Source organism: Phalangium opilio, unplaced genomic scaffold, assembly GCF_054372755.1.
Source record: "Phalangium opilio isolate 3A_F unplaced genomic scaffold, DU_Popi_V2 ptg000217l_1, whole genome shotgun sequence".
In the NCBI taxonomy this organism is placed as follows: domain Eukaryota; kingdom Metazoa; phylum Arthropoda; class Arachnida; order Opiliones; family Phalangiidae; genus Phalangium; species Phalangium opilio.
Window position 1 is genome coordinate 10475114 of NW_028324218.1, and position 27664 is coordinate 10502777.

General features: G+C 39.0%; 1 protein-coding gene across 4 annotated transcripts; it reads left to right on the forward strand.

Moving 5' to 3' along the window:
- LOC149616249 (ubiquitin carboxyl-terminal hydrolase 47-like) lies at window positions 1–27480 on the forward strand. Of its 4 annotated transcripts, XR_016375884.1 has the most exons (29): window positions 2–237; window positions 5852–6014; window positions 6110–6206; window positions 6280–6422; window positions 7686–7825; window positions 8691–8780; window positions 8841–9034; window positions 9763–10137; window positions 10324–10375; window positions 11313–11386; window positions 11469–11524; window positions 11607–11824; window positions 13979–14302; window positions 14373–14492; window positions 14598–14724; window positions 14808–14897; window positions 16895–17416; window positions 18533–18624; window positions 18701–18784; window positions 19949–20029; window positions 20098–20213; window positions 21021–21139; window positions 21220–21350; window positions 22145–22192; window positions 22280–22410; window positions 23088–23159; window positions 23260–23441; window positions 24184–25079; window positions 25139–27480. XR_016375884.1 is itself a non-coding variant. In XM_089856632.1 (28 exons), exons 1-28 carry the CDS (start codon window positions 226–228, stop codon window positions 24192–24194), a joined length of 3861 nt encoding a protein of 1286 aa, XP_089712758.1. In that variant the 5' UTR covers window positions 1–225; the 3' UTR covers window positions 24195–27480. The 4 variants fall into 4 exon arrangements, 3 of the variants coding, with proteins under 3 accessions (XP_089712758.1, XP_089712759.1, XP_089712757.1); XM_089856632.1 differs by having other exon boundaries at window positions 1–237; window positions 5855–6014; window positions 24184–27480; XM_089856631.1 differs by having other exon boundaries at window positions 24184–27480.
- The last annotated feature ends 184 nt before the right edge of the window (window positions 27481–27664 follow it).

A 27664-nucleotide genomic window follows, 5' to 3' on the forward strand; every position in this document is an offset into this window, starting at 1 on the left:
AGCATACGCCTGTCTGTTTAGTTGTTCTTCGCCGACCTTTTAGTCTATTGTCTTTGCTGCAAAACTCTTCCGGATTCCTCCGGTGACTAGCCTGTGATCGACGTGATTCTTCCGATTGTGTGAAGTTTGCCGTGTTACTCGTGTAGCAGATTTAGTTTATACGGAAGAGCTTAAGATTCGTAAAGTTGGATGCGTGATATTATGGCTGTATGATACACGAACAATATGCCTTATGAGGTAATTAAATATTTTAAAATCCATTTCAAGCATAAGGTGATTTTCCTTCGTGATTCGTGGCAAACTAGCAATGTAGTTTGGCCAAGGCTTACCATTAAAGTGAGGTTGCTGTTACTGTTAACTACTGGGGTTGTATAAGTACTGTAGTATGCAATGCATTGCTTCCTCTAAAATTCCAATATTAGGTTCAGTCGTGTTCTTGAGGTTTGGTTAAGGCAGTTATGGGTTAAACAGGGACACAAGTGTAATGTCCCTGGGATTAATTTGGTGGTAAAATTAATGATTAGCTCAAATTTGTTTCTACAAACAGAATTGTCGGCTTATTGGCAAAAGCCTTCAATGAGAATGAATAAATTCAACGTTTTTGGCAAAATGTCTTAAAATCTTGCATAAACACAGTGTGTACAAAAGAAACAAAATTCTGCTTTGTAACTATTTGTTGTTCATTTAGTTTCAAGCAATCTTCTTGAAATCTAGAGGACACTATCTTAATGTATAGTGTGCAGTGCACTAAAGGGGCTAGAGAAATGTCCTTCCCCATTTCTCAACTTTAACAGTGCTTCATTGTTGCCACTAAGTTGTTAGAGCAACACTTGTTTGCACACTTTCTATTGCAACACACTCCAATGCAAAGGAGTATGAACAACCCCCTAGCTATTACAGGGTTCATACAAACCTGGAAAACCAGGAAAAATCAGGGAAATAAATAGTTCACAAAATCCTCAGGGAAATTTCGAATTTTTAGTAAAATTCAGGGAAATTTGCGTCAAACAGGGGCCGACTAATTAAGCAAAATGTTCATAAAAATACCCTCCATAGGATTAACATTACACTTTACTTTGGAGGCTCATAACTCTGGTTCTACTAGAGATCCGGGGATCTCCTTTGAGTATGTTATAGTCCAATTTGTCCCCCATCCAACCATCCTAAAAACGTAGGGCTACGACAAACAGGGGCCGAGTAATTGAGCAAAATGTTCATAAACATACCCTCCATAGGATTAAGATTACACTATACTTTGGAGGCTCATAACTCTGGTTATATTAGAGATACGGGGATGTCCTTTGAGTATGTAATAGTCCTATTTGCCCCCCTCTCCTCCTTCGTTAACATTTGCTCCATAGGATAATCCATATACGGAAAAAACCTGGAAAATTCAGGGAAGTATATGGGGAAAAAACCTGTAAATCTCAGGAAAAATTTGTTTTCCAAAAGTTGTATGAACCCTGTACTATATGATGCTTTACCACACTAATTTTTGTCTGTTTAAAGCATTCGTTAAGATGTATTGTTTCTTTCAAAATCTGACTAAGAAATTCTAGGGTTTTAATGTTATAATGACTCAAAACCGCCTATAGATGCTCATAGATCATAAGGAATTTAAGAAATATACTTTTATTAATGTTTTGAACACGTGGAAACATTTTATTCATGAAAATAGTAGTGAAGCAAGTAATCCTTATCTATATGTCTCCACTGTGTTGTTAAGGATGAAACCTTGAGATATGTGTGGCTTCTTTAGTAAGAAGATCCTTAAAGCAAATGTTGGCTCCTGTTGCACCCCCAACATTCTGGCTTATCTTCTACACACAATTTTTACCTTGCCAAAGGCAGGAGCCAGTCAAAAATCGTCCATTAAGGCAGAGCTAAAGCTAGCCTTTGCTAAGCTTAGAGCGTCAGTCAATTCCACCCCTCGATTATAGGAGCATCTAGTGGCATTTGTCTGTACTAAACCACAGCTGATATTTGTTTTAAACCATGTTGACAGCAATAATTCGATATGATACAAAACTCTTCCCACAATTAGAAAGTGAATGAGAATGACATATGTGAGGTGTTGCACTTCTCAAAAAAACTTAATATTAATTTGTAGACTTTTTTCAAAAAAGTCTACATATTAATATTGAAAAATCCTCATGTTCTTACTGATTTAAAATTTTGTACTAGAATGACATATGACACTTAAAGGGGAACTCTGCTCGGTTGGCGCCCCTTTAGTGAAACTTTCCTGTGTAGCTCCAAACGCCGAGAAAATGTGCTGCCGCCTAGGCGAAAAAGCTTGCAACTCAGTTTATTTCTAACGAATTTTCTAATCCCCCCCTTCTCCCATCCGTTACCGCACCAACGACGGAGCCACGCTTAGTTTAGGTTAGGTTCGCCCTTCTTTTCTTCCCACCAAACCCCCTCCTCCTCGTTGTCACGAAAGAATGAGGAAAAGGGGTGCAAAATGGACTGCAAGGTTTTGCGCTCTAGCCGAGCTTCATTTATATTGATGCGGTGGAGTCCAGGTTGAGGGACAAATAGAGTCTTTGTAACCCACGTGACGCGATTCATCCACTCGTAGGGTATGGTCCTTTTTCAAATTTTAGGCCACCGCCCCCAACGCGAGCGCCATCTAGCGTTCTAGATCGGAAGTAAACGTCGCCGACGCTGCCTTTAACAAATGTAGTTTCGCTTAAAGCAAGTAGTCCACTAAGCCTTGTGAAACCGTATCGTTAACGTAACGTCACGTATCCAAATACGAACAGAACGCCATCTGATAACGTTTCTTAAATTATGCTTTCGGACTTAGGTAATGGGCGCCCTCTTTCGGATGATTTACGAACTAAAAACGGTAACGATACGGTTTCGCAAGGCTAAGTGGACTACTTGCTTAACTGTCAACCATTGTTGTGAATATTTCCAAAAATTCCCATCAAAGTTTAAGAGAGAGCTTTCGGTTATGAGAGGAGCTTAGATTTGTGATGACGTGTGATATGCTTGGCCATAGTGACGGGTTGAATACATGGGGAAAGCTGAACTCCACCAGTATGGCTGCTAAAACAATGGCAAGGCTTAGGTGGTGTGATGTATCACTTAGTGAAATAAAAGACTTGTTTTGAAACTAAACATAGCTTTTTTATAAGCTGCTCTTCTATTTATTTTGCCCACGTTCAGTTTAAAGCAAATGTCGGCTCCTGTCGCACCAATAACACAAATTTACCTTGTCAAAGGCAGGAGCCAATCAGAACTCGTCCATGAGGGCGGAGCTAAAACTATCACGTGACTAAGGAAAGGCGTGGTTCAAAGAAGCTTAGTTCTTTATATTTCGAAATTAGCTCCTTGGTTAATGCAAATGTCGGCTCCTGCCGCAGCCCTAACACAAATTTTACCTTGCCAAAGGCAGGAGCCAATCAGAACTCGTCCATGAGGGCGGAGCTAAAACTAGCACGTGACTAAGGAAAGGCGTGGTTCAAAGAAGCTTAGTTCTTTATAGTTAGAGATTAGCTCTTTGATTAATGCAAATGTCGGCTCCTGTCGCAGCCCCTAACACAAATTTTACCTTGCCAAAGGCAGGAGCCAATCAGAACTCGTCCATGAGGGCGGAGCTAAAACTAGCACGTGACTTAAGGAAAGGCGTGGTTCAAAGAAGCTTAGTTCTTTATAGTTAGAGATTAGCTCTTTGATTAATGCAAATGTCGGCTCCTGTCGCAGCCCCTAACACAAATTTTACCTTGTCAAAGGCAGGAGCCAATCAGAACTCGTCCATGAGGGCGGAGCTAAAACTAGCACGTGACTAAGGAAAGTCGTGGTTATAAATTAGCTCTTTGGTTAATGCAAATGTCGGCTCCTGTCGCAGCCCCTAACACAAATTTTACCTTGCCAAAGGCAGGAGCCAATAAGAACACTTTCTCGAGGGGGGCGGAGCTAAATCTAGCTAGTCAACTCCACCCCCTAGATTATGGGAGCATCTAGTGGCATTTGTTTAAACTAAACCACAGCCGACACTCGCTTTAAGTTAACCCCAGACCATGTAACAAATCGTCTGGGTACTTTGGTAGTAAAAAACTGAACCAAAGAGTACTCAACGTTGAAATATCTAAACGGGCAATGACATGATGGTCTTTGCCACTGTTTGTAAGGGACTCTTTGAAAAAGTTCCAAAATTTAGCTACTATATCTACCTGTCACTGAACTCTAGCATCTCCTGACGTAGTACGTACGGTGTCACGTGACTTTACAATGTATTCTTTTTAACTCTACGGTCATTTGGCTTTATCCCAAATCTTTGGATTTTTTGGCAATACTTCTTAATAGGGCTCTTATAACTTTAGTACTTCTCTTTTGAGTTTATATCCTCGTTTTAAAATAGGTTAAGACAGCTGCCGCTGCGTGCGTGAAACTGTACGTTACTCATTGTGAAATAAATTTTTAGGCGTGTATTAATATTTGCGGTATTTTTGGGTTGTTGTTTGCGCGCGTCGATCTAAAACATCCCTAACCCCTAACAGCTAATGAGGTATCAGGTTAGTCAAATCTTTAATTGGATTCTTTTAATTAACGTTTCAGTGTCGGACTGGTATAGATAGACACTTTCATGTGTAATAATAATTTTGACCCAAAATATTTATTGAATTGAAAATTGTGTCGGAACTTCGGAAGTCGACCTTCGACCTTTTGTTTTCTCATATTATGACTTTGAATACTTCAATAAGTATCTTAATTAATTTTAAGAAGGCATTATAATTAATTTTAATTAAAGTATTAAAGTAATTATTAAATTTGATTATCAAAATATTAGGTTACATTTTTTTCCATCGATGTATTTGAACTTCGTGTAAAATGTTCGATATAATCCCGCAGTTTCAGTTTGCAATGAAATTGCATTCCACACTTATCAGTTTCGTTAGTTTATCTGCGATTTTTACCCATTGCTGGTCATGTTACTTATGTTCAACTCTTTGAAATATTTTTTTACCTCTCCGAGTGACGTATGTCACGGAGAGGTTCTAATTTCGACGTGTCTGTCTGTGTGTCTGTCTGTCTGTCTGTTGTTTAAACTAAATTTTGAGTAATTAAAGACATTTTTTGTTACTTATGTTCAACTCTTTGAAATATTTTTTTACCTCTCCGAGTGACGTATGTCACGGAGAGGTTCTACTTTCGACGTGTCTGTCTGTGTGTCTGTCTGTCTGTCTGTCTGTGTGTGTGTGTGTGTCTGTCTGTCTGTTGTTTAAACTAAATTTTGAGTAATTAAAGGCATTTTTTGTTACTTATGTTCAACTCTTTGAAATATTTTTTTACCTCTCCGAGTGACGTATGTCACGGAGAGGTTCTACTTTCGACGTGTCTGTCTGTGTGTCTGTCTGTCTGTCTGTTGTTTAAACTAAATTTTGAGTAATTAAAGACATTTTTTGTTCGAAGTAATTAATTTTGTGTTAGTATGTCACAAAAAAAATTGTTTTTTTAAGTATAAAGGGAGCTAGCATAACCCTACCATCACGTTAAATAGGTGCATAAGTTCATAAGATATGTACCATAAGTTTTCCCACTGGTTACAAACTGGAGCTTATCATGAAGTGACGTAGGTCATAGATTCGAGGTAAAGCGAAGACGCCTGGTGAGGCGCTGTCAAAATCTTAGTACAGACTAAATAGGAAGATGGACTTCAAAATTAACCGAGTGTAGTCAATTATTGCGTCGTTGTCGAACTAGCTCGAGCTGTAAGGCTCTAGCAGTGTCATGTTAAACTTATGATAGATGTTACTGAAAATATTAATTCACATGATACCTCTGTCACCCAAGTCCGAAGTTGCTGTATCATAAATTAACATTTTATCAAACATAATTTCAGAAGTACAGTCAATCGAATTGTCTGTCGTGGGTGGAAGATGTAACTAGTCAGTCAACAGTGGAGCCATCTAGCGAAGGTGGAGGTGGAAGTATGTTGCCTGCTGTTCCAGTTCCACCCCCTTATGGCTCAGGTGACTCGGCCTCCAATGAGCAGCAAGAGGCTGGTAAATAAAATTTAAACTGGTCTAAATCCAGAAACCGATTGCGCATATTATCCCACGTACATTTCGGTCATTAATTGTATCATTAACTTTTGAAGGGTTTGTTGGATTGGTGAATCAAGCAATGACATGTTACTTAAACAGCCTGCTACAGACATTGTACATGACTCCTGAATTTAGAAATGCTCTATACAGGTTTGAAATTTATTGAGTACTTTACTCAATGTTGATTGGTCAGATCACAATTGATGTCTGTTTCTGCTAATAGGTGGGAGTTTGATAATTCTGAACCAGAAAATAAAAGTATCCCATATCAGCTTCAGAGACTCTTTTTACAACTTCAAATGAGTCATAAATCGGCTGTAGGAACTACAGAATTAACTAAAAGTTTTGGATGGGACAGTAGTGAAGGTAATATGTTCAATTGAGCACTTTTAATTTGTTCATGAATAGTACTCCCTACCCGCATCATGGTGAAAGGTAAAAGGCTGTAAAGAAGGCATCGGCGGGTGGGTAAAAGTTATTTGAAATACGTCAGAGGCACGTGACCGAGGAGAGGCGTGGTTCAAAGAAGCTTAGTTCGTTTTATTTCGAAAACTACCACTTCATGCAATTGGCGCTGCAATCTCGCAAAAAACCAAGGACTAGATGTTAACTAGTTCCACTCCATAAGGAGTCTTTGTATCTTGGCATCACGTGATGTCTGGGACGTTTTTCAAATAGTTTTAACCCACCCGCCGATGCCTACTTTGCAGTCCCTTTAAAGAGGACTCCTAGTTCAAAGAAGGCAGCGGCAATTGGGTGAAAATTATTTGAAATACGTCACAGGCAACACGTGACGCCAGATCCAAAGATTCCTTATGGAGTGGGAATGGACATCTAATCCTGGTTTTCGCGAGATTGCAGCGCCAATTCCCTGAAGTGGTAGTTTTCGAAATAAAACGAAGTTTATTTGAACCATCCCTCTTTTCAGTCACGTGCCTTTGACGCATTTCTAATATTATTTACTCAGCCGCCGATGCTAACTTTACAGACCCTTTAAAGGGACTGCAAAGAAGGCATCGACGGGTGGGTAAAAATTATTTGAAATACGTCACAGACATCACGTGATGCCAAGATACAAAGGCTCCTCGTGGAGTGGAACTAGTTAACATCTAGTCCTTGTTTTTCGCGAGATTGCAGCGCCAATTCCATGAAGTGGTAGTTTTCGAAATAAAACGAACTAAGCTTCTTTGAACCACGCCTACCTTGGTCACGTGCCTCTGACGTATTTCAAATAATTTTAACCCCCCCCCCCTCGATGCCCTCTTTACAGTCCTTTTAACCGCATACATTTATCAAGAAGTAAAATATAAATAGAAGGTGACACTCTAGAATTTAAAGCAAATGTCGGCTAACATTCTGTTCTACTCACCATTTTTACCTTGAAAAAGGCAGGAACCAATCAGAAATTGACTAGGGCGGAGCTAACACTTGGCTTTGCTAAGCTTAATAGGCATCTCCATCTAGTGGCATTTGTTTAAACTAAATGACAGCCAAAAATTGCTTTAATTTTAGACATTTTTCATAGTTATACCGACAATATTATTCAATATTTATTGCACTGAATAATTTTTTCCTGTGGTGTTATTTGAAATGCTAAGTCAAATTAAAAATGTCTTAATTTTGTCGCAGCTTGGCAACAACACGATGTACAAGAACTATGCCGGGTTATGTTTGATGCGTTAGAACGCAAGTTTAAGAACACTGATCAAGCAGACTTGATAAGTCGGTTGTACGAGGGAAAACTCAAGGATTATGTTAAGTGCCTAGAGGTAAGATCAAAATAATTACCTGCTCGAATGAACCTGATTGGTTTTAAAGGGTTCAAAGCACACTCTTGATGAAAACAGGGTTCATACAAACCTGGAAAACAGGGAAAACCTGGAAAATCAGGGAAATAAATAGTTGACAAAAAGCTCAGGGAAAATTCAGGGAAATTTATAATTTTTAGTAAAATTCAGGGAAATCAGATAAATTTGCGTCAATCAGGGGCCGAGCTAGTAATTAAGCAAAATGTTCATAAACATCCCCTCCATAGGATTAACATTACACTATACTTTGGAGCCTCATAACTCTGGTTCTACTAGAGATATGGGGATGTCATTTGAGTATGTTATAGTCCAATTTGTCCCCCATCCAACCATACTAAAAACGTAGGGCTACGACAAACAGGGGCCGAGTAATTGAGGAAAATGTGCGTGAACACATCCTCCATAGGATTAACATTACACTAAACTTTGGAGGCTCATAACTCTGGTTCTACTAGAGATACGGGGATGTTCTTTGAGTATGTCATAGTCCTATTTGCCCCCCATCCAACCATACTAAAAACTTAGGGCTACGACAAACAGGGGCCGAGTAATTAAGCAAAATGTTCATAAACATACCCCCTCCATAGGATTAACATTACACTATACTTTGGAGGCTCATAACTCTGGTTCTATTAGAGATACCGGGATGCCCTTAGAGTATGTTATAGCCCTATTTGCCCCCCCCCTCCTCCTTCGTTAACGGGAAAAACCTGGAAAATTCAGGGTAGTATATGGGGAAAAACCTGGAAATCTCAGATAAATTGGTTTTCCAAAAGTTGTATGAACCCTGGATAAACAGTTCCTTATGTCTTGCTATATATTTTAGTGTGGTAATGAAAGTGCGAGAGAAGATACGTTTTTGGATATACCCCTTGTAGTTCGTCCATGGGGTTCGAATGAAGCTTATGGAAGTGTTGTGAGTATTAGTTTTAGAATTTCTTTTATGTTCATGGCATTTTACACATAACGTTTGCAGGAAGAAGCCATAGGTGCTTTTGTAACACCTGAAATGTTAGATGGATCAAATCAATATCATTGTGAACGCTGTGGTAAAAAATGTGATGCTCACAAAGGTCTAAGATTCTTAAAGCTGCCTTATTTATTAACGATGCAACTGAAGAGGTTTGATTTTGATCCCATGACCATGCACAGAATAAAGTTGAATGACAAGTGAGTGTCTATAATCATAAGTCTATTATGTAAGGTCCCCATACATAATAGACTTATGCTATAATTCTATATCTATATAAATCAACGCCCAGCCCAAACCGCTTGCCCTAGAAGGCTGATAATTTGCAGGAACGTTACTCATAAGTAGTAGGCGCGTACTAAGAAAGATTTTTCCAATTCGCCGCCATCTTAATAAATGGCGCCCAGAAATGTAAAAAATCTTCTCTATGCAACAAAGTCCGCGCGTTTCAACCGATTTCACAAATATTTAGTACACTGGTTTCCTTTAACCTATAGACGGGTTGAATGGTCTTTCGGGTTCAATTTGTTGCCATCTTTTTAAATGGCAGCCAGAAATTTAAAAACCCTTCTTTATGGAATAATGTCCGCATGAAAAGTATTAAAAAATGTTAAGACGGGCTGACGGGCAACGCCGAGTGCCTCCGCTCCTAGGATGCTAGAAAAACCCTTTTTTATGGAATAATGTTGGCATGAAAAGTATTAAAAAATGTTAAGACGGGCTGACGGGCAATGCCGAGTGCCTCCGTTCCTAGGGTGCTAGAAAAATATTGGTCATCAATAAAATTTACCCATTCTTTATAACATTTTGATGAAGTTCTTATTAAACGCGAGTGACCCCGCGGGTAACAGCTAGTTTAGCATAAGTTCATAAGATATGTCCCCAAGCATCTCCTACATCTCAATCTCTAATTTTTCTCCCCCCAAAGAGTGACATTTCCGGAGGTTCTTGATATGTCACAATTCATGAAGAATGATGTTGCTAAGAAAGTTAAAGATGATGCTGAGGTGACTGGTAGCGAACCCGCCTTAGGCAATGACTCTTCATCCAACTCCGGCTCAAAAAAACCAAACCCTCCATCCGCCAGTGGAGATAGTATAGTTACTGGCCAAGCTAAATCTAATTTAGAAGATGATGAAGGCATTGAAGTTGAACAAAGTACCGGAAGTCTAGCTGAGTGTACGGGTGTATCTGTGAAAGAACTTAGAGCGTCCGATAAAACTGGACCTTATATGTACGAATTGTTTTCAATAATGGTGCATTCTGGTAGTGCTAATGGGGGACATTACTATGCATACATCAAGTAAGAAGAGAGATCTTGGAAAGCAAAGCGCGGGTCACGTGGTGCGCTATAAATCCCCGCCCACAATTGCCTCCTGCCTTTGCCAAGTCAAAACTGGACCTCGTGAGGAAGGTCATCATCTAGGGGAACCACGTGACTCGGGCTTTGCTTTAAGTCGTATTGCAATTAAATATATTTTGTTCTTAGGTCTTTCATAGATGAACAGTGGTATTGTTTCAATGATGTTCAAGTTTCACAGGTAATTTAATTCTGACTAGTAAATCTTGACATCTTTAAATTTGGCGGGTGGGTGAAAATTATTGCGTCATAGACACGTGACTAAAGAAGGGCGTGGTTAATTGTATTGAATTATTAGCTTTAACTGGACAACCATCATGGTGACCCTTGTCGATAACATTATATTTGAGATGATCGACTGCTGCATAGTTTTCCTAAGACTGTGTCCCCTTACCAAGCTTTATATGCTTTATATCTGTTAAGCCGTGCAGTACTCCCCTAAGTAGTTAGATCAAAAGTGGATGAGAGGAAAAGTATGAAAATGGCCAAAAGTCGCGAGTCATCAGAGTTTCGCCATACGTAGTTGACCGTTTTATTGGCGTAGCTATACTGGGCCTGTTCATGCACTCCCTTAAAATAGGTCTTGTGTTAATTCGCGGTTGGTTACGCGGTTACCGTCGTCTGCTATTGTGTATGCTAGAACTTCCTCGATTTGCGTTTGTAGTCAGAATAGAGTAGCTGGAAATGTTTTAAAAGGTATTTGAAGGTATAATATGGATTTAAGGTTATCGAAGCAATAGAAGAACACATAAAACTAGATACGTTTAAAACAAATCTCGGCAATTTAGCTATAGCTCGAGCAGCTTGCGTCGTGATGCGCCTGATCGAGTGGGCTATGGTTAAACCAAGGAGCATTTATTAAATGTCTGAACTACTTTCAGTCGCGAGTTTGCAAGTCCATCAGTCACTAGTAAACTAAATAGTTATTGGTTGGGGAAACTTTGATGTCCGCGTTTTTTAACACAGGCTCTATGGCCATTGTCATACTTTCCCTCTCATCCACATTTGGTTAGATGTAGTGCGCTTGAACTTGCTTATATTCTGTAGTTAGATTTAGGGGTGTGAGACAGTTTTAGTAAACATACTGAATGACGCAATGTGATTCCCTGCATATTTAGATCACACATGAAGATATTCGCAAAACATATGGAGGAGGTTCTACCAGAGGTTATTATTCAAGCGCATACTCGAGGTCAATATTTTACAGCAAAATAATTCAATGTGACATTAAGTTTCAAAATTCCGTTTATCGCAAACGTTTTTTTTTAATTCAGCTCAACAAATGCTTATATGCTCATGTATCGTCAAATTGATAAAGAAAGGAATGCTGGTGAGTAACTTTAAGCATTTCCACCGGAAACTAATTAATATTATTTAAATTACTAAATGGGTTTCTATGGACTTTTGAACAGAACCAATGACGAAAGAAAGCTTTCCACCTCACATTTTCAATATTTTGAAGAGTATGGAGATCGACGAAGAGAAAGAAAAAGCCGCTAAAGAACTAGAACTTGCGATGTGCAGAGTCCGTTTGTTCTGCCAGCATCCGGTTAAAAAAAGACTAATAGAGATGAAATTGAGGGTTCATAAGGATGATACCCTAGAGGAAGCCACTTCGCAAGCCTATACTGTAAGTATGATAGTGGTTAAGGGAATTTGCGAGGGTAGGACATGTATGCCTTCAAGCATATGTTCATAAGATGTGTTCCATGAGTTTGTCACTATTTACTGAGAGTTTGTCCACTGCTAACTGGGAGTTTGTCCACTGCTAACTGGGAGTTTGTCCACTGCTAACTGGGAGTTTGTCCACTGCTAACTGGGAGTTTGTCCAATGCTAACTGGGACTTTGTCCACTGCTTACTGAGAGTTTGTCCACTGCTTACTGGGACTTTGTCCACTGCTTACTGGGACTTTGTCCACTGCTTACTGGGACTTTGTCCACTGCTTACTGGGACTTTGTCCACTGCTTACTGGGACTTTGTCCACTGCTTACTGGGACTTTGTCCACTGCTTACTGGGACTTTGTCCACTGCTTGCTGAGAGTTTGTCCACTGCTTGCTGGGACTTTGTCCACTGCTTACTGGGACTTTGTCCACTGCTTACTGGGACTTTGTCCACTGCTTACTGGGACTTTGTCCACTGCTTACTGGGACTTTGTCCACTGCTTACTGGGACTTTGTCCACTGCTTACTGGGACTTTGTCCACTGCTTACTGGGACTTTGTCCACTGCTTACTGGGACTTTGTCCACTGCTTACTGGGACTTTGTCCACTGCTTTCTGAAGAGTTTGTCACTGCTTTCTGAAGAGTTTGTCCACTGCTAACTGAGAGTTTGTCCACTGCTAACTGAGAGTTTGTCCACTGCTAACTGAGAGTTTGTCCACTGCTAACTGAGAGTTTGTCCACTGCTAACTGAGAGTTTGTCCACTGCTAACTGAGAGTTTGTCCACTGCTAACTGAGAGTTTGTCCACTGCTTACTGAGAGTTTGTCCACTGCTTACTGAGAGTTTGTCCACTGCTTACTGAGAGTTTGTCCACTGCTTACTGGGAGTTTGTCCACTGCTTACTGGGAGTTTGTCCACTGCTTACTGGGAGTTTGTCCACTGCTTACTGGGAGTTTGTCCACTGCTTACTGGGAGTTTGTCCACTGCTTACTGGGAGTTTGTCCACTGCTTACTGGGAGTTTGTCCACTGCTTACTGGGAGTTTGTCCACTGCTTACTGGGAGTTTGTCCACTGCTTACTGAGAGTTTGTCCTCTGCTTACTGAGAGTTTGTCATGAAGTGACGTAGGTGACACGTCATAGATTCTCGCAATGCGAGGCCTGTTGAGGCGCTATCAAAGGCTTAGTACTGACTAAATAGGAAGATGGACTGCAAAATTAACCACCGAGTGTAGTACTTCAATTCTCGCTTGTCGTTCTCGAACTAGCTCGAGCTGTAAGTCTTTAGTATTACGAAGCATAGGTAGCGTCATACTAGGAACATATGCTTGAAGCCCTAGGCAAGGGAGTGAAAAACGTGGTTAGGGGCGCTTCAGGGAGTACCGATCTGCCAATCTTCGTAGTACCATAGCCCACTTGATCACGCTGGCTGCACGCGCTATAGAAGCCCGCTCAATCGACCCTAAAAATGAGAATAACATAAGTTCGGTCTAAAATTCAAACCCGTCTGGTTTTAACATGGGCGTCTATGGGAGGGGACCAGTTTTTTCCACGTTTTTGACAATATTAGTGCATCTACTGGTTCAAATCTCTTTAATTTTTAATGAGACGTGTATTGAAAGGTTTGATATTATCCTGTAAAATTTAAAGTCTCCAGCTATAATACTTTTTTTTATAAAAAATAAAAATCATCACATAGTAGAGAAATTGATAGTAGAGAAAGCCTTCAATTTCTCTACTATGTGATGATTTTTATTTTTTTATAAAAAAAAACTATTATAGCTGGAGACTTTAAATTTTACAGGATAATATCAAACCTTTCAATACACGTCTCATTAAAAATTCAAGAGATTTGAACCAGTAGATGCACTAATATTGTCAAAAACGTGGAAAAAACTGGTCCCCTCCCATAGACGCCCATGTTAAAACCAGACGGGTTTGAAATTTAGACCGAACCTATGTGACGCGCCGCATTCACGCGAGTTAACATGTAAAAAAAAATCGTTTGGACGGGCTTCTAGAGCGCGTGCAGCCAGCGTGCGTGATCAAGTGGGCTATGGTAGTACTGATCCTGAAGGTCATTTGAGTACCTTTAAGCAAATTTATCCCTAATTCTTTGTTAGATTTTGGATTTGGATGGAGCTGTCCCGTTTGAAAGCTGTCGTCTAGTCAAATACGATGATGGTCACGACTCCTTCGAGTGTTCTTTCGAAGGATGCGAGAAGAAACGAATGGAAGACATCTTGGAGGGTGTCAAAACAAACTATAAATTCAGCCTTTTCCTTGAAATAAGGAAACCTAACGAAGAGTTCCTAGTCTATAAACCCGGTGGTAGTAGCATCAAAGTTCACGTTGTTGATATTGAAAATGGTGATATTGGCGATGCCCTTTCGGTCAGATGTCAGCTTAATGACACTGTAGCGGATCTCAAGGAACAAATTGCACAAGTATGGCCAATCTTTTGCCATAATATATATTTGTAGCGTTAATGACTGAACATTCAATTTACTCTTTAAGGTCTTAGAGCTTCCTTCTTTGAATATGAGAGTTGCTTTGGAGAAAAGCCTAAATGATCTTAAGCTCCTTGTTGACAATAAGAAGCAATTAAGATGTGAAGGTTTTTATGCAAGCAATAAAGTAAGAATAATGTATTTGTATTCTGCGTGAAAAAGATGCTTTCATCTGAGATTAATATTGCATAGTTATCGAGAATACGAAATTTAATAATGAATTACGCTGTAGGTTTATGTTGAGTACAAAGATGAAGAGGACGCCAAAGTTCCTTTCAACCAGTCAAAATTCTCACGTCTAATCATTCGTCACAAGCACACTATTAGTTTAATCATATCATTGCCCAGAGTTGATCGGGGTGAGTAAATTGTACATTTTAACAAAGAGAAATTTTGTACAGAAATGAAGTATTTAATATACTAACTCATTTTTACCCTTCAGAAACCCTTAACAGTTTAAATCTACCACCCAGTTACGATCGTTTAAGCAGAAGTAGCCCAACTAATGATGATAGCATGAGTGATGATTCAGGTTGTTATTTCTAACATAATTATGCATGGCTTAACATGACCCTAAAATAACGTGCAGAATCTATAGTACTTTAAATCTGCACGCTACAATTATGTGTAGAATCAATAGTACTTAATTAAATCTGCACGCTACAATTATGTGTAGAATCAATAGTACTTAAAGGGTATGGGAATTTACAATTTCATATCATATTTTAGCACGAAAGTGGTATTATATTACACTTTCAAGTCTCTACTTTCAAAATATAAAGTTTTTAATATAATTGAACCAAAGTTTCTATTTTTAAAATCCATTGGAAAATCACGAAAACTCAGCTTCGATATATAAATTATTTTGTCTTGTCAGCTTGTTCGGTTGGTTTATGACATCACACGGGCAAACCTATACAAGCGAGAGCGAGCGCGAGCTATACCCGTCTCGTGCTCTGTCTATGCTTTGATAGCGGAGAGAGTGGCACCATCTCGCGTGCGTGACGTCAAAAACAAGAAAACGTTGTAGCCTTTCTTAAAGACTTTTAAAAAGTGGATTTTAAATAATTTCATATGAAGCATTTTCAAATGCATATTGCCAAATAACTAGAAATCGGAGAATTAAAAGCTTGATATTTCTGAATTCACAGTAATTAATTCTATCTTTTGCTATATAAATCAGAGGTTTTTCAAACGAAGCTTCTCATACCCTTTAATTAAATCTGCGCACTAAAATAATGTGTAGAATCAATAGTACTTAATTAAATCTGCGCACTAAAATAATGTGTAGAATCAATAGTACTTAATTAAATCTGCGCTCTAAAATAATGTGTAGAATCAATAGTACTTTAAATCTGCACACTAAAATAACGTGCAGAATCAATAGTACTTTAAATCTGCACACTAAAATAATGTGCTGAATCAATAGTATTTTAAATCTGCACACTAAAATAATGTGTAGAATAAATAGTACTTTAAATCTGCACTGTAAATAATGTGCTGAACCAATAGTACTTTAAATCTGCACTGTAAATAATGTGCATAGGTTTACCTATTGAACCCCCTCAAGCACCTGGATTGGTGCCTCCTGTATACTATCAAGGCCCATGCATGTTATGATTTTTCATTCTCAAAAGCGACTGTTTAGTTTGCTACTATTCCTCTTCAGAGGCGCGATTCCTTTACTTTCGTGTCCGAATTCCCGCGTAACAACGCCACTTTTCAACTTATGGAATAGCCTTACAAAAGCTGAAAAGTAGCGCCATCTAGGTAGAAAAATAGGGCAATCGTGTACAATTTAAATAAATAACACCAAATGTGGATGAGAGGGAAAGTATGACAATGGCCATAGAGCCTGTCTTAAAAAACGCGGACATCAAAGTTTCGCCAATAACTATTTAGCCTACTCGCGACTGAAAGTAGTTCAGACATTTATGCTCCTTGGTTTAACCATAGCCCACTCGTTCACGCGCATCACGACGCAAGCTGCTCGCGCTATAGCTAAATTACCGAGATTTGTTTTAAACGTATCTAGTTTTATGTGCTTTCTATTGCTTCGATAACCTTACTTAAATCCATATTATACCTTCAAATACCTTTTATAACATTACCAGCTACTCTGTTCTGACTACAAACAAACACAAATCGAGTTAGTTCTAACATACAAGATAGCAGACGACGGTAACCGCGTAACCGCGAATTAACACAAGACCTATTTTAAGGGAGTGAACAGGCCCAGAATAGCTACGCCAATAAAACGGTCAACTACGGCGAAACTCTGATGACTCGCGACTCGACTTTTGGCCATTTTCATACTTTTCCTCTCGTCCACTTTTGATAACACCATCCATGACCCTTGATAGAATGGAAGTTGCAGTGTTTAATGTTTTCATAGTCATTTTAAGAACTATTCATTGGTGATTTACTATTAGTTTTCTTATTGCCTGAACACTTGCTTGTTTGTTTTTAATGTTATTGCATTTCTTCGGTCGTTCAATGTGATCTTCACCCCTCTCAAATACAATACAGGTTTTCCTGACAAATGTGGGCACTCTTTCTCATCTGAACATATCAAAAGCCCAACATTGGGAGTCTTACCCAGCTCTCCATCAACAAACCTGACAGCCCCTTCATCAAACACATCCGATGACCCTCAAGACTTGGACGAGGGTCTTGGTGATTCTTCTTCTTCCGTTGTTAGCTTCCAAGGCACGGGGACTGGCAGTGGTGGCCTGACAGCTATGAGCAGTGATCAATCCGAAGATAGTAGTTTAAGTAGCTTAACTGATTCGGAGAGAACTCTCGTCGGTGATGATCTTAGCCCCAGGAACAATTCCCCCGACTTAGACGGTCCGGATGTATTGGAAAGTGACCTTGACTCCGTTGAAGCCACGACTAAAGGTGAAAAAAGTTATTATTGGGATATGGAATCCCCGGATAAACGACCTTGTGGGGCTGATGCTCTACAACAAAGTGAGGATACGTCGAAGGATGAAGTTGGAACTTATTTCAAAGCCTGGCCATTTACTGATACCGAAACAGGACTGAAAAGTAATTCTGAAAATTTTTCTCAGGGAAATAAATTGTGGACAAAAACCTCAGGGAAAACTCAGGGGAATTTCGAATTTTTAGCAAAATTCAGGGAAATCAGAGAAATTTGCGTCAGTCAGGGGCCGAGTAATTAAGTAAAATGTTCGTGAACATACCCTCCATAGGATTAACATTACACTAAACTTTGGAGGCTCGTAACTCTTCTTCTACTAGAGATACGGGGATCTCCTTTGATTATGTAATAGTCCTATTTGCCCCCCCCATCCAACCATACTAAAAACGTAGGGCTACGACAAACAGGGGCCGAGTAATTAAGCAAAATGTTCATAAACATCCCCTCCATAGGATTAACATTACACTATACTTTGGAGGCTCATAACTCTGGTTCTACTAGAGATACGGGAATGTCATTTGAGTATGTTATAGTCCAATTTGTCCCCCATCCAACCATACTAAAAACTTAGGGCTACGACAAACAGGGGCCGAGTAATTAAGCAAAATGTTCATAAAAATACCCCCCTCCATAGGATTAACATTACGCTAAACTTTGGGGGCTCATAACTCTGGTTCTACTAGAGATCCGGGGATCTCCTTTTAGTATGTTATAGTCCTATTTGCCCCCCATCCAACCATACTAAAAACTTAGGGCTAGGACAAACAGGGGCCGAGTAATTGAGCAAAATGTTCACACCCATACCCCCTCCACACGAAAAGCATTACACTAAACTTTGGAGGCTCATAACTCTGGTTTTATTAGAGATACGGGGATGTCCTTTATTTGATTATGTAATAGTCCTATTTGCCCATCCTCCTTCGTTAACATTGGCTCCATATACGGGAAAAACCTGGAAAACTCAGGGAAATGTTTTCCAAAAGTTGTATGAACCCTGTGGAATCAAGATATTAGAGAAAAATTAGTGATGGGCACAAACTGATCTGAGATCAGTGTCGGTACTGATCGAGCTTGCATAATTTACCATTCCCCCCCCCCCCCAATTAATACCATGTCATGAGAACTTAATCAGGGACTTTTGTTGCATTTTAAATTCTGGATGAAACAGCTAGTCAGGTATTAGCGTGACATTACTGTAGCAACCTGTTTAAACTTTTTTGCAGTGGTCCGTGTGAATGTTGATAAAAGAATCACCTTCGCGGCTTTAAAGAAAGAACTAGAACCATGGGTTGGCATAAGTGAAACCAATTTTAAGGTAACATTATTTTTCCCTGCTTACGTGAGTTATAGTTTGCGGTAATTCCAATTTATGAATTGGTTTTCGTACGTAGCTTTATCGTCTATACTCAAATAGTCAAGAATTTGAATGCACAAGAATGACAGATGATCTAATGACGTACAAAGATGATGCCAAGGTTAGTGTATCAGAATGCGAAGAAAGGGGTTTATAGTCTATAGTCTGTCAAACGAAAGAAGAGCCCTGAGAAATTTGTCCAAATTGGTGTCGCCACCATCGACCCCATAGTACTTTATCAACTTGTTTTGTTTTGTCAATAGTCGTCTGTAATGTAGTCTGCTATATACAGATACGTTAACATATGTCATTAAAATATATTGCAATGCTAGTTCAACAAAGATAAAACTGGTGTCTTGTCGTTAATTTTGTTTTATATTCTTTAATACTCGATGATCGTAAAAAATCATGAAACATAAACGTATTAAATATATATTGCAAAAGGTATTGGTTCTATTGCGATTAAGCCTATCTGTATATAGCAGACTATATTACAGACGACTATTGACAAAACAAAACAAGTTGATAAAGTACTATGGGGTCGATGGTGGTGACACCAATTTGGACAAATTTCTCAGGGCTCTTCTTTCGTTTGACAGACTATAGTCATGGATAAAGAATGCGCGTGAGGAAATTTGTTTCCACGCTATAGGATAGGCAACTCCCTATCTCGAACGACAGCTTATTCTGTATATACTCTGTTACAACATCGGTTGTCAGCACGCGTAAAGCTAGGTCTCTATGTAACGTAGCTTTGTACGTGCTGTCAAGAGACAAAAACTTCAGGATCTTCAGGATTTAAAATATCCGCGAGAATATTTTTTTAGCTCGAGAGCACGGACCTCTAGGCCTTAGTTTCAATTCAAATACGTGTGAAATTGCATACAGCCTACTACGTCACGTATTTGAAACTAAGGCCTAGAGGTCCGTGCACTCGAGCTAAAAAAATATTCTCGCGGATATTTTAAATCCTGAAGATCCTGAAGTTTTTGTCTCTTGTCAGCACGTACAAAGCTACGTTCCATAGGGACCCAGCTTTGCGCGTGCTGACAACCGATGTTGTAACAGTGTATATACAGAATTAGCTGTCGTTCGAGATAGGGAGTTGCCGATCCTGTAGAGTGAAAACTAATTTCCTCACGCGCATCCTTCATCCATGGTTTTTAGTTGGAATTAATTAACATCGGATGCAACGCAATTTAGTAAAATGTGTTGCGTCCGACGTTTACAATTCCACCTTTGACCTAGGCTATGCTTTAACTTACAAATGTTTCCACCATTTTAGCTTGCGGTTAGATTAGGTCGGGCTTTGCAGAAAGGAGAATACAGAGTTAAGATTTATCAGTTGGTTATTAATGATTCTGAGGTAATTAAGATATCTTAATTAAAATAATTTTAATTAATTAAAGTTAAAATAAACCCCTTTTCTTTCAGCCATGCAAATTCCTTATAGACTTTGTGTTTGCAAGTGGCATGACTGTTCTGCAAGCTAAAAAGAAGATCTTGCCGGAATTAAGGGAAAAATTGCAACAAGACCTTCCACTCAATAGGTAAAGCCTTAAAGCATGTCTCAGCTGTGGTATAGTTTAAAAAAAATGCCGCCAATAGTCGGGGGGGGTGGAGTTGAGCGGACCTCTAAGCTTAGCAAAGGATAGTTTTAGCTCCACCCTAGCTAGTTTAAGAGTTCTGATTGGTTCCTGCCTTTGGAAAATTAAAATTGGTGCGGAGCCTCCGGGATGAACTAGGCCCATGCATGTCGAATTTTATGTGGGGAAATATCCAGTTTGTTAGGAAAAATATTTTCACCATAGATGGCGCTTATATTACCGTTGTGACAGGGGTCTTCCTTAAATTATCGTTGATATTTTAGGGGTCAGTCATAAAATTTTTATGATAGAGAAAAGTTTCATCCTAAAATTAACGTAAATGTTTTTGGGGCTATTCACTTTTTATTGAATCTTTCGGTTAGATTGTATTGATGACAACAAAATATATTATTTCAATTAAAATAATTCAGAGGGAGTATTAAAAACGTATACTTAGAATCCGCGACCTTGGCCCAAATACTTAAGCAGTCGACAGGGTCACGGGGTTGAACTTTGTTTATTTTTCGGTCGTATCAGCGCCCCCAAACGGGAAAACACGGCGAACTAAATTAGTTAAAAAAATATTCCCGCTTCGCCACACGCATGGGCCTAGTTCATCCTGGAGGCTCCGATTGGTGTGTAGAAGATTAGCCTAAATATTAGGGGCGACATAACTAGAAGCCACACTTTGCTTTAAAATGAAGAATGGGTTCATTTTCAAGTCGGAAAAAACGTTCTTAAAATATGGTGTACTTCCTTTTCTCTCTCAAGGTGTCGGTTGAGGAAGAAAAGCTGGAAAAATCCTGGAACAATATTCTTAGACCATAAAAAATTTGAGGAAGATATCCCTATTTTCCCAAATTGGGAAGTTTTCTTTGAAATTCTTCAAGGTAAGGAAGATATTTTGATGAAAAGACCCAACTCTTTCAGTAGCACCCTCTATATATACATGCCTTTTACTGTGTTTTAGATGACGACAGCGTGACTAGTGACAATCAATTAGCAATTTTGACTCGCCATTGGCACCCGTCCACGTTTAAGATGGACCCTTTCAAGGAGATTATCCTTCAAGAATCCACTGTTGCTGAGCTAAAGAAAAGAGTAAGTTAAACCACTGCCAACTCTAATACTAGGCCTTGAAATGTAGGACAGAAGCATTTTTTATGTGACATTTTGAATTTGCGCTTAGTAACCGTTAGATGGCTCTTTTCTGAGGCGAATTTTCGCGATGACGTAAGTAAATTGGTACTGCGCAGTCTCGCATGACGTCACGTCTTTCGCTTATGGTGGAACAGGGTGGGAAATAAGGATTTTTCTAAACTACTAAATAACCTGGTCCATGACCAGTGACCAGGGCACATCGGCTGCTAAACTAGAGAAGTGGATAATTAACATATTGGAGAATGTCTGTGTCCGAATTCATCTGCCAAAGAAATCACCTCCTACCTCTCCTAAGCTCGCTCATTGGGCAATCCAGATCAAACTTAAGGCATTTCATTGGCAGTGGCAGTTTTAGGGAAAAACTTAAGGGCTGTGATAGGTTGAAATTTCCATGCAGACGCCATTGACACGTGTCAAAACGTACACCAAATTTAAACTAGTATTTTTCGAACTTGGAAACCCTTCAGCATTATGAACCGGTTTAATGGCCGGTTTTTTGCTTTCTCTTTCGAGCCAAACTTAGCAGATTACACATCGTCGTTGCTAACAATTTCCCATAGTTTTGAATTTGCCGCCAGTTTAAAACCTCAGAAAAGCGACATCTAGCGCCATTTGTGAAATCCTAACTGCCACCCCCCTTTTATTCCTATCGCAAGGCCTAGTATTAGAGAAGGCAGTGGTTGGATTAGTCGATATGTGTAGCAAGATTTGAATGTATCCATTTTTATTTGTAGATCTCGGAAAGCAGCGGAATTTTGGATGAAAATATAGAAATTGCCAAAGTAATTAATTAAGATGTTTTGTTCTTAAGTATACTCTTATTAGCGTCTCTTAATATTGCTACAAGGCTCTCAAATTTACTTAAATAGGGTCAGGGAACGTTTCCTTGCGAAGTTCAACTTCTTACGGTGAACGTTGACCTTGATTGGCATTCTAATCTTACATCACTTAGTATGTGGCCTCTCTACATAAGTGAAGATGGTCAAGTAGTGTATTTCAGGTAAGGAAGCGGGTTGTATTTTAGTGTTTCTCTGTCGACGTTTGGCATCACAGCCCTTCTCCACTTTTTTGGTCGGAAATTGTCATTTAAATAAAAACAAATGTGGATGAGATGGAAAGTATGTCAATGGCCATAGAGCCTGTGTTAAAAAACGCAACGCGGACATCAAAGTTTCGCCAATAACTATTTAGTTTACTAGTGACTGATGGACTTGCAAACTCGCGACTGAAAGTAGTTCAGACATTATATACTCCTTGGTTTAACCATAGCCCACTCGATCACGCGAATCACGATGCAAGCTGCTCGCGCTATAGCTAAATTACCGAGATTTATTTTAAACGTATCTAGTTTTACGCGCTCTTCTATTGCTTCGATAACCTTACTCAAATCCATATTGTACCTTCAAATACCTTTTAAAACATCACCAGCTACTTTGTCCTGACTACAAACACAAATCGAGTTAGTTCTAGCATACACAATAGCAGACGACGGTAACCGCGTATAGCTACGCCAATTAAACGGTCAACTACGGCGAAACTCTGATGACTCGCGACTCGACTTTTGGCCATTTTCATACTTTTCCTCTCATCCACTTTTGATAAAAACCAATGATTACACAATTTTTTTCTGTTGAATTTAACTGCAAATTAAAATAATTACCTTCTTTCTACATTCAGAGATAAATCTGAGAAGCTTAAACAACTTTCCGAAGAAGAAAAAAGAGATATTTCTGCAACAGAAAATTCAAAGTATGCAAATTCAAATTCATAGTTTCTTGTCCTAGTAGCATTTCTATAAAGTATTGCCAAATTACTAAGTCCGTATCTTTAAAAATTTATTGCATAACAGGTTTGGCAAAGTAGCAAAAAGTACGTACTCTCCGAGAAAGGAAAAAGCCTTAAAAATATACACTGGTACCTCTCCTCCATCGTCCTCCAACATGAAAGCAGCTGAGCCATCTGCTGATAGTAGCAAATCACTAAGTAGCAATAACGATACCACCGCAACAGATTCAGCCACTGCAGACAAAGGTTAGAACATGTTTAAATATGAATTGCACGGTTTAAACGAGGACAGATGTTATGTGTCCCCAGAAAATATATTCTTTTGCATGCATGATATGAATTAATGTTAGTACCGTCCTCGTCGCGCCTTTAATGCACCAACCCGCCCACGTCGCGCCCCTAATGCAAGAACCCGCCCACGTCGCGCCTCTTAATGCAGGAACCCGCCCACGGCGCGCCCTTAATGCAGGAACCCGCCCACGTCGCGCCTCTTAATGCAGGAACCCGCCCACGTCGCGCCTCTTAATGCAGGAACCCGCCCACGTCGCGCCTCTTAATGTAGGAACCCGCCCACGGCGCGCCCTTAATGTAGGAACCCGCCCACGGCGCGCCCTTAATGCAGGAACCCGCCCACGTCGCGCCTCTTAATGCAGGAACCCGCCCACGTCGCGCCTCTTAATGCAGGAACCCGCCCACGTCGCGCCTCTTAATGCAGGAACCCGCCCACGGCGCGCCCTTAATGTAGGAACCCGCCCACGGCGCGCCCTTAATGTAGGAACCCACCCACGGCGCGCCCTTAATGCGGGAACCCGCCCACGGCGCGCCCTTAATGCGGGAACCCGCCCACGTCGCGCCCTTAATGCAAGAAACCGCCCACGTCGCGCCCTTAATGCCAGACCCGCCCACATCCTTTAACAGTGGAGTCGCGTAGCGACAAGAGAAATTTATAGTGTCCCTTCTGTTTATAACATATAATTTTTTCCTGTAGGTATCATGTGACCCCAAATTTCATCACAGCATTAAATTAATTTCGGGGAAATAAAGCCAACATAAGATTTATTGAAATAAGTTATTTATTTAATTTGTACCTGTTGTTTTAATATTTAGTTTTTAATTCAGATAATTAGATTCGATTTTATAGCCAGTCCAAGTCTCCCATTCATTTTGTGAGATGCAATTGAAGGTATAATTGGTGGCATTTAAGTCTTAGAAGCTACCAAAAAGTTTGTTAAAAATTTAAACAATGTAAAATTTTTTGTATGTCAAAATTTGTAATTTCACTATTCTACTTACTCTACACTAGTAAACTTAAACTTTACACCAATAGACCTATTTTGTACTGAAACTTTACTACCAAATGTTAAAGGGACTGTAAAGAAGGCATCGGCGGGTGGGTAAAAATAATTTGAAATACGTCAGAGGCACGTGACCAAGGAGAGGCGTGGTCCAAAGAAGCTTAGTTCGTTTTATTTCGAAAACCACCACTTCATGGAATTGGCGCTGCAATCTCGCGAAAAACAAGGACTAGATGTCCAGTTCCACTCCATGAGGAGTCTTTGTATCTTGGCATCACGTGATGTCTGTGACGTATTTCAAGTAATTTTCACCCACCCGCCGATGCCTTCTTTGCAGTCCCTTTAATTTGCAAAAAATACTATGATAATAATTAATGACAATATTTTGATCAAAGCATAAGTTGATGAGATATGTTCCTTAAGTTTGTCACTAGTTACTGAGAGCTTGTCATGAAGTGACGTTGGTGAAACGTCATAGCGACGCCTAGCCTAGTGAAGCGCTGTCAAAGGCTTAGTAGGAGCAAAATTAGAAAATGGACTGCAAAACCGCGTGTAGTCAATAATCGCGTCGTTCTCGAACTAGCTCTCAGTAAGTCCCTGGCATTACGAAGTATAAAAAGTGTTATACTAATGGAACATATCTTATAGCCAAAGAGATGGGTTTTAAGAATGACTCCTCCCCTTTTCCTTAAAATGGTGGATTATAGAGAGCTTTCAGTTGGGGTAGGAGCTAATATCCGTGACATAATTTACATGGCCACTTGAATGCAGTGGGAAAGCTGAAAGTCACCTAAATGCGCGCACCAGAACTGTGGGGTGTTGTAGCAGTTATCTCTCAGCAAGAGGGTCCCCGATTTGATCCTGGACTGTGGCATTGGGTGAAAAAACCGGAGACAAACACTTCGATGTAGAGTTCGCAAGTTATATTCCAACTTGTTAAAGTAGTGTTAATCCCTGGTGTTAACTGTTTTCTTCTTTCCATCAAAACTTGCTGAGGTTAACGGTTATGTTGGTTAGCATAGGGGCTAGCCATCACACCTCTATGCATTCTAAAGGAACCCACCTATAAATAAGCCATAGATAAAGCTTAGATTATAATTAATTAGTCTTCATTATATCTGTATCCATTGGCCCTGCTGAGATATATGACTATAGTTTTGTTTAGACGTGCTATCAGAATCGGTAGAAATGTTCAAGTACTTCTGAGCTCGTCGTGAATTGAAGATTATTTTTACCATAAGCTTATAAGATATGTTCCATAAGTGTGTGACTAGTTAATGAGAGCTTATCATGAAGTGACGTAGGTGAAACGTCATAGATTCTTGTAAAGCGACGCGTAGTGAGGCCTTGTCAAAGGCTTAGTACAGACTAAAGAGGAGGATGGACTACAAAACCGAGTGTAGTCAATTCTCACGTCGTTCTTGAACTAGCTCTCATTAAGCCTCTAACATTACGAAGTATGGGTAGTGACATACTTATGGAACATATCTTATAAACTTATGTTTTTACCGAATAGTAATAATAATTTTTGAAAGTTAGACTGGACTGGCTGTATTTATAATTAAATTAATTAATAATTTATATATTGTACATGTTGATTTATATGTTTTTGTTTTATTACGGTACATTGCGTGTTTTGATATCCATGGCCTTAATATTAAAATTAAAACTAATTTAATCTCTTTATCTAATATTTCATTGCGTTCAAAAATCTACTGGTATTAATCGTGATGAACTCCTATTAGATGTAGTGGCGTGCTTTGGTTAGGAACAAAAACATTTCATGAACATGTACATTAACGGAAACTTTTTTTGTATTTCTCTATATAACTTTCAAATCTAAATTAATTAACCCTTATTTAAGACACGTTAAAATCGTTGCGCTAATTGATTTCTAAGGTATTAAGTAATCAGTTGCAATTCTTTTTTAATGCAATTGTTCTAAAATACGGCACATATTTAAACTTTTTTTAGTGAGCTTTCTTGTATTATTAATATTATCAGAAGTATATAATACTTCTCTTCGAGAGAAGTGTACCACAAAGCTGGGTAAGTGTAACGTCATTCTTCCCAACATCGTAATATTTGGAGCAAGGTTACTAAACCGAATCACATACGTGATAAATAGTTCCCTCATCATTACTCTATTAGCGATTAACTATTTGGCAAGACGCACTTGTGGATTTTTGTCCCACCCCAAGACGAGGTTTGTGGGTTGATTGCTGGGGATTTAGTACCAAACAATTATAGAATTCACCTTACGGTGCGATGCCCATAAGAAGTTTGATGAGCGAAAAGCAAACTAAAAGGGTGAGCCTGGGAAGAATGACGTTACATAACTTAAGTATGAAGAGGATACAGAGTGGCATCCTTTTATTATCCCCTTCTGATATTATTAGGTAGTGTTTTTTTGGTTTTTGTAAATCAAACTAAACGGTTTTTTAAATTTTTTTCGAATGTTTAAATCTTATTTAAAAAATAATTATTATTATATAATAATAGATAAAATTGATCTTTTTTGTATAATTTTTGGCTTAGAGCCAAATTTATGATATTTTGATCATGCAATTATAGAAACAATTATTAATTTATTTTGTGGATTTGAAAAAGGCAATAACCTAACAAATGTAATGATAAACTTTTTAAAAATCAAGTTGTCAGTGATGATATGATATGATATGATAAAACGTTTTGTAGATTTTTATATGGCACCATGAAGAGGAGTTTCAAATTTTCAATTTATATTGTGAGAAAATTTAAACCTATCATTATTAACGGTAGTGTCTCGTAATATAGTCAATGATTGATAGAAATGAAAAAAAAAAAAAAAAAAATGTTTGTAAGCTGAAATCTTTTGTACATTACTTTTTGTATCCTTTGCCATTTGCACAAGGATATCCAAAATTTAATTTACTTTTTATTGCTTATAATCATGACTTTGATATATTAGTTGTGAAACTTGTGAATAAAAAATGCTTACAAGTCACAAATGTGTTGTTCAATATTAAAGAGCAAGTATTGTATTTGCAGGAAGGATAAGTAGTGTTCTGTTATGGATTTTCAGCATAAAAAAAGTATAGAGTAGTGGCACTACATGTTAATTTCTCATAGGAGATAACGTAGGCAAAGGCAGGGAGGTGCCATTACTCTATAGGGACTTGGCAATTCGGGCTT

Coding starts and splice junctions, on each gene's coding strand:
- LOC149616249 (XM_089856631.1), top strand. Junction 14,493..14,597: donor GTTTTTATGCAAGCAATAAA/GTAAGAATAATG, acceptor ATTACGCTGTAG/GTTTATGTTGAGTACAAAGA. Junction 14,898..16,894: donor TAGCATGAGTGATGATTCAG/GTTGTTATTTCT, acceptor AATACAATACAG/GTTTTCCTGACAAATGTGGG.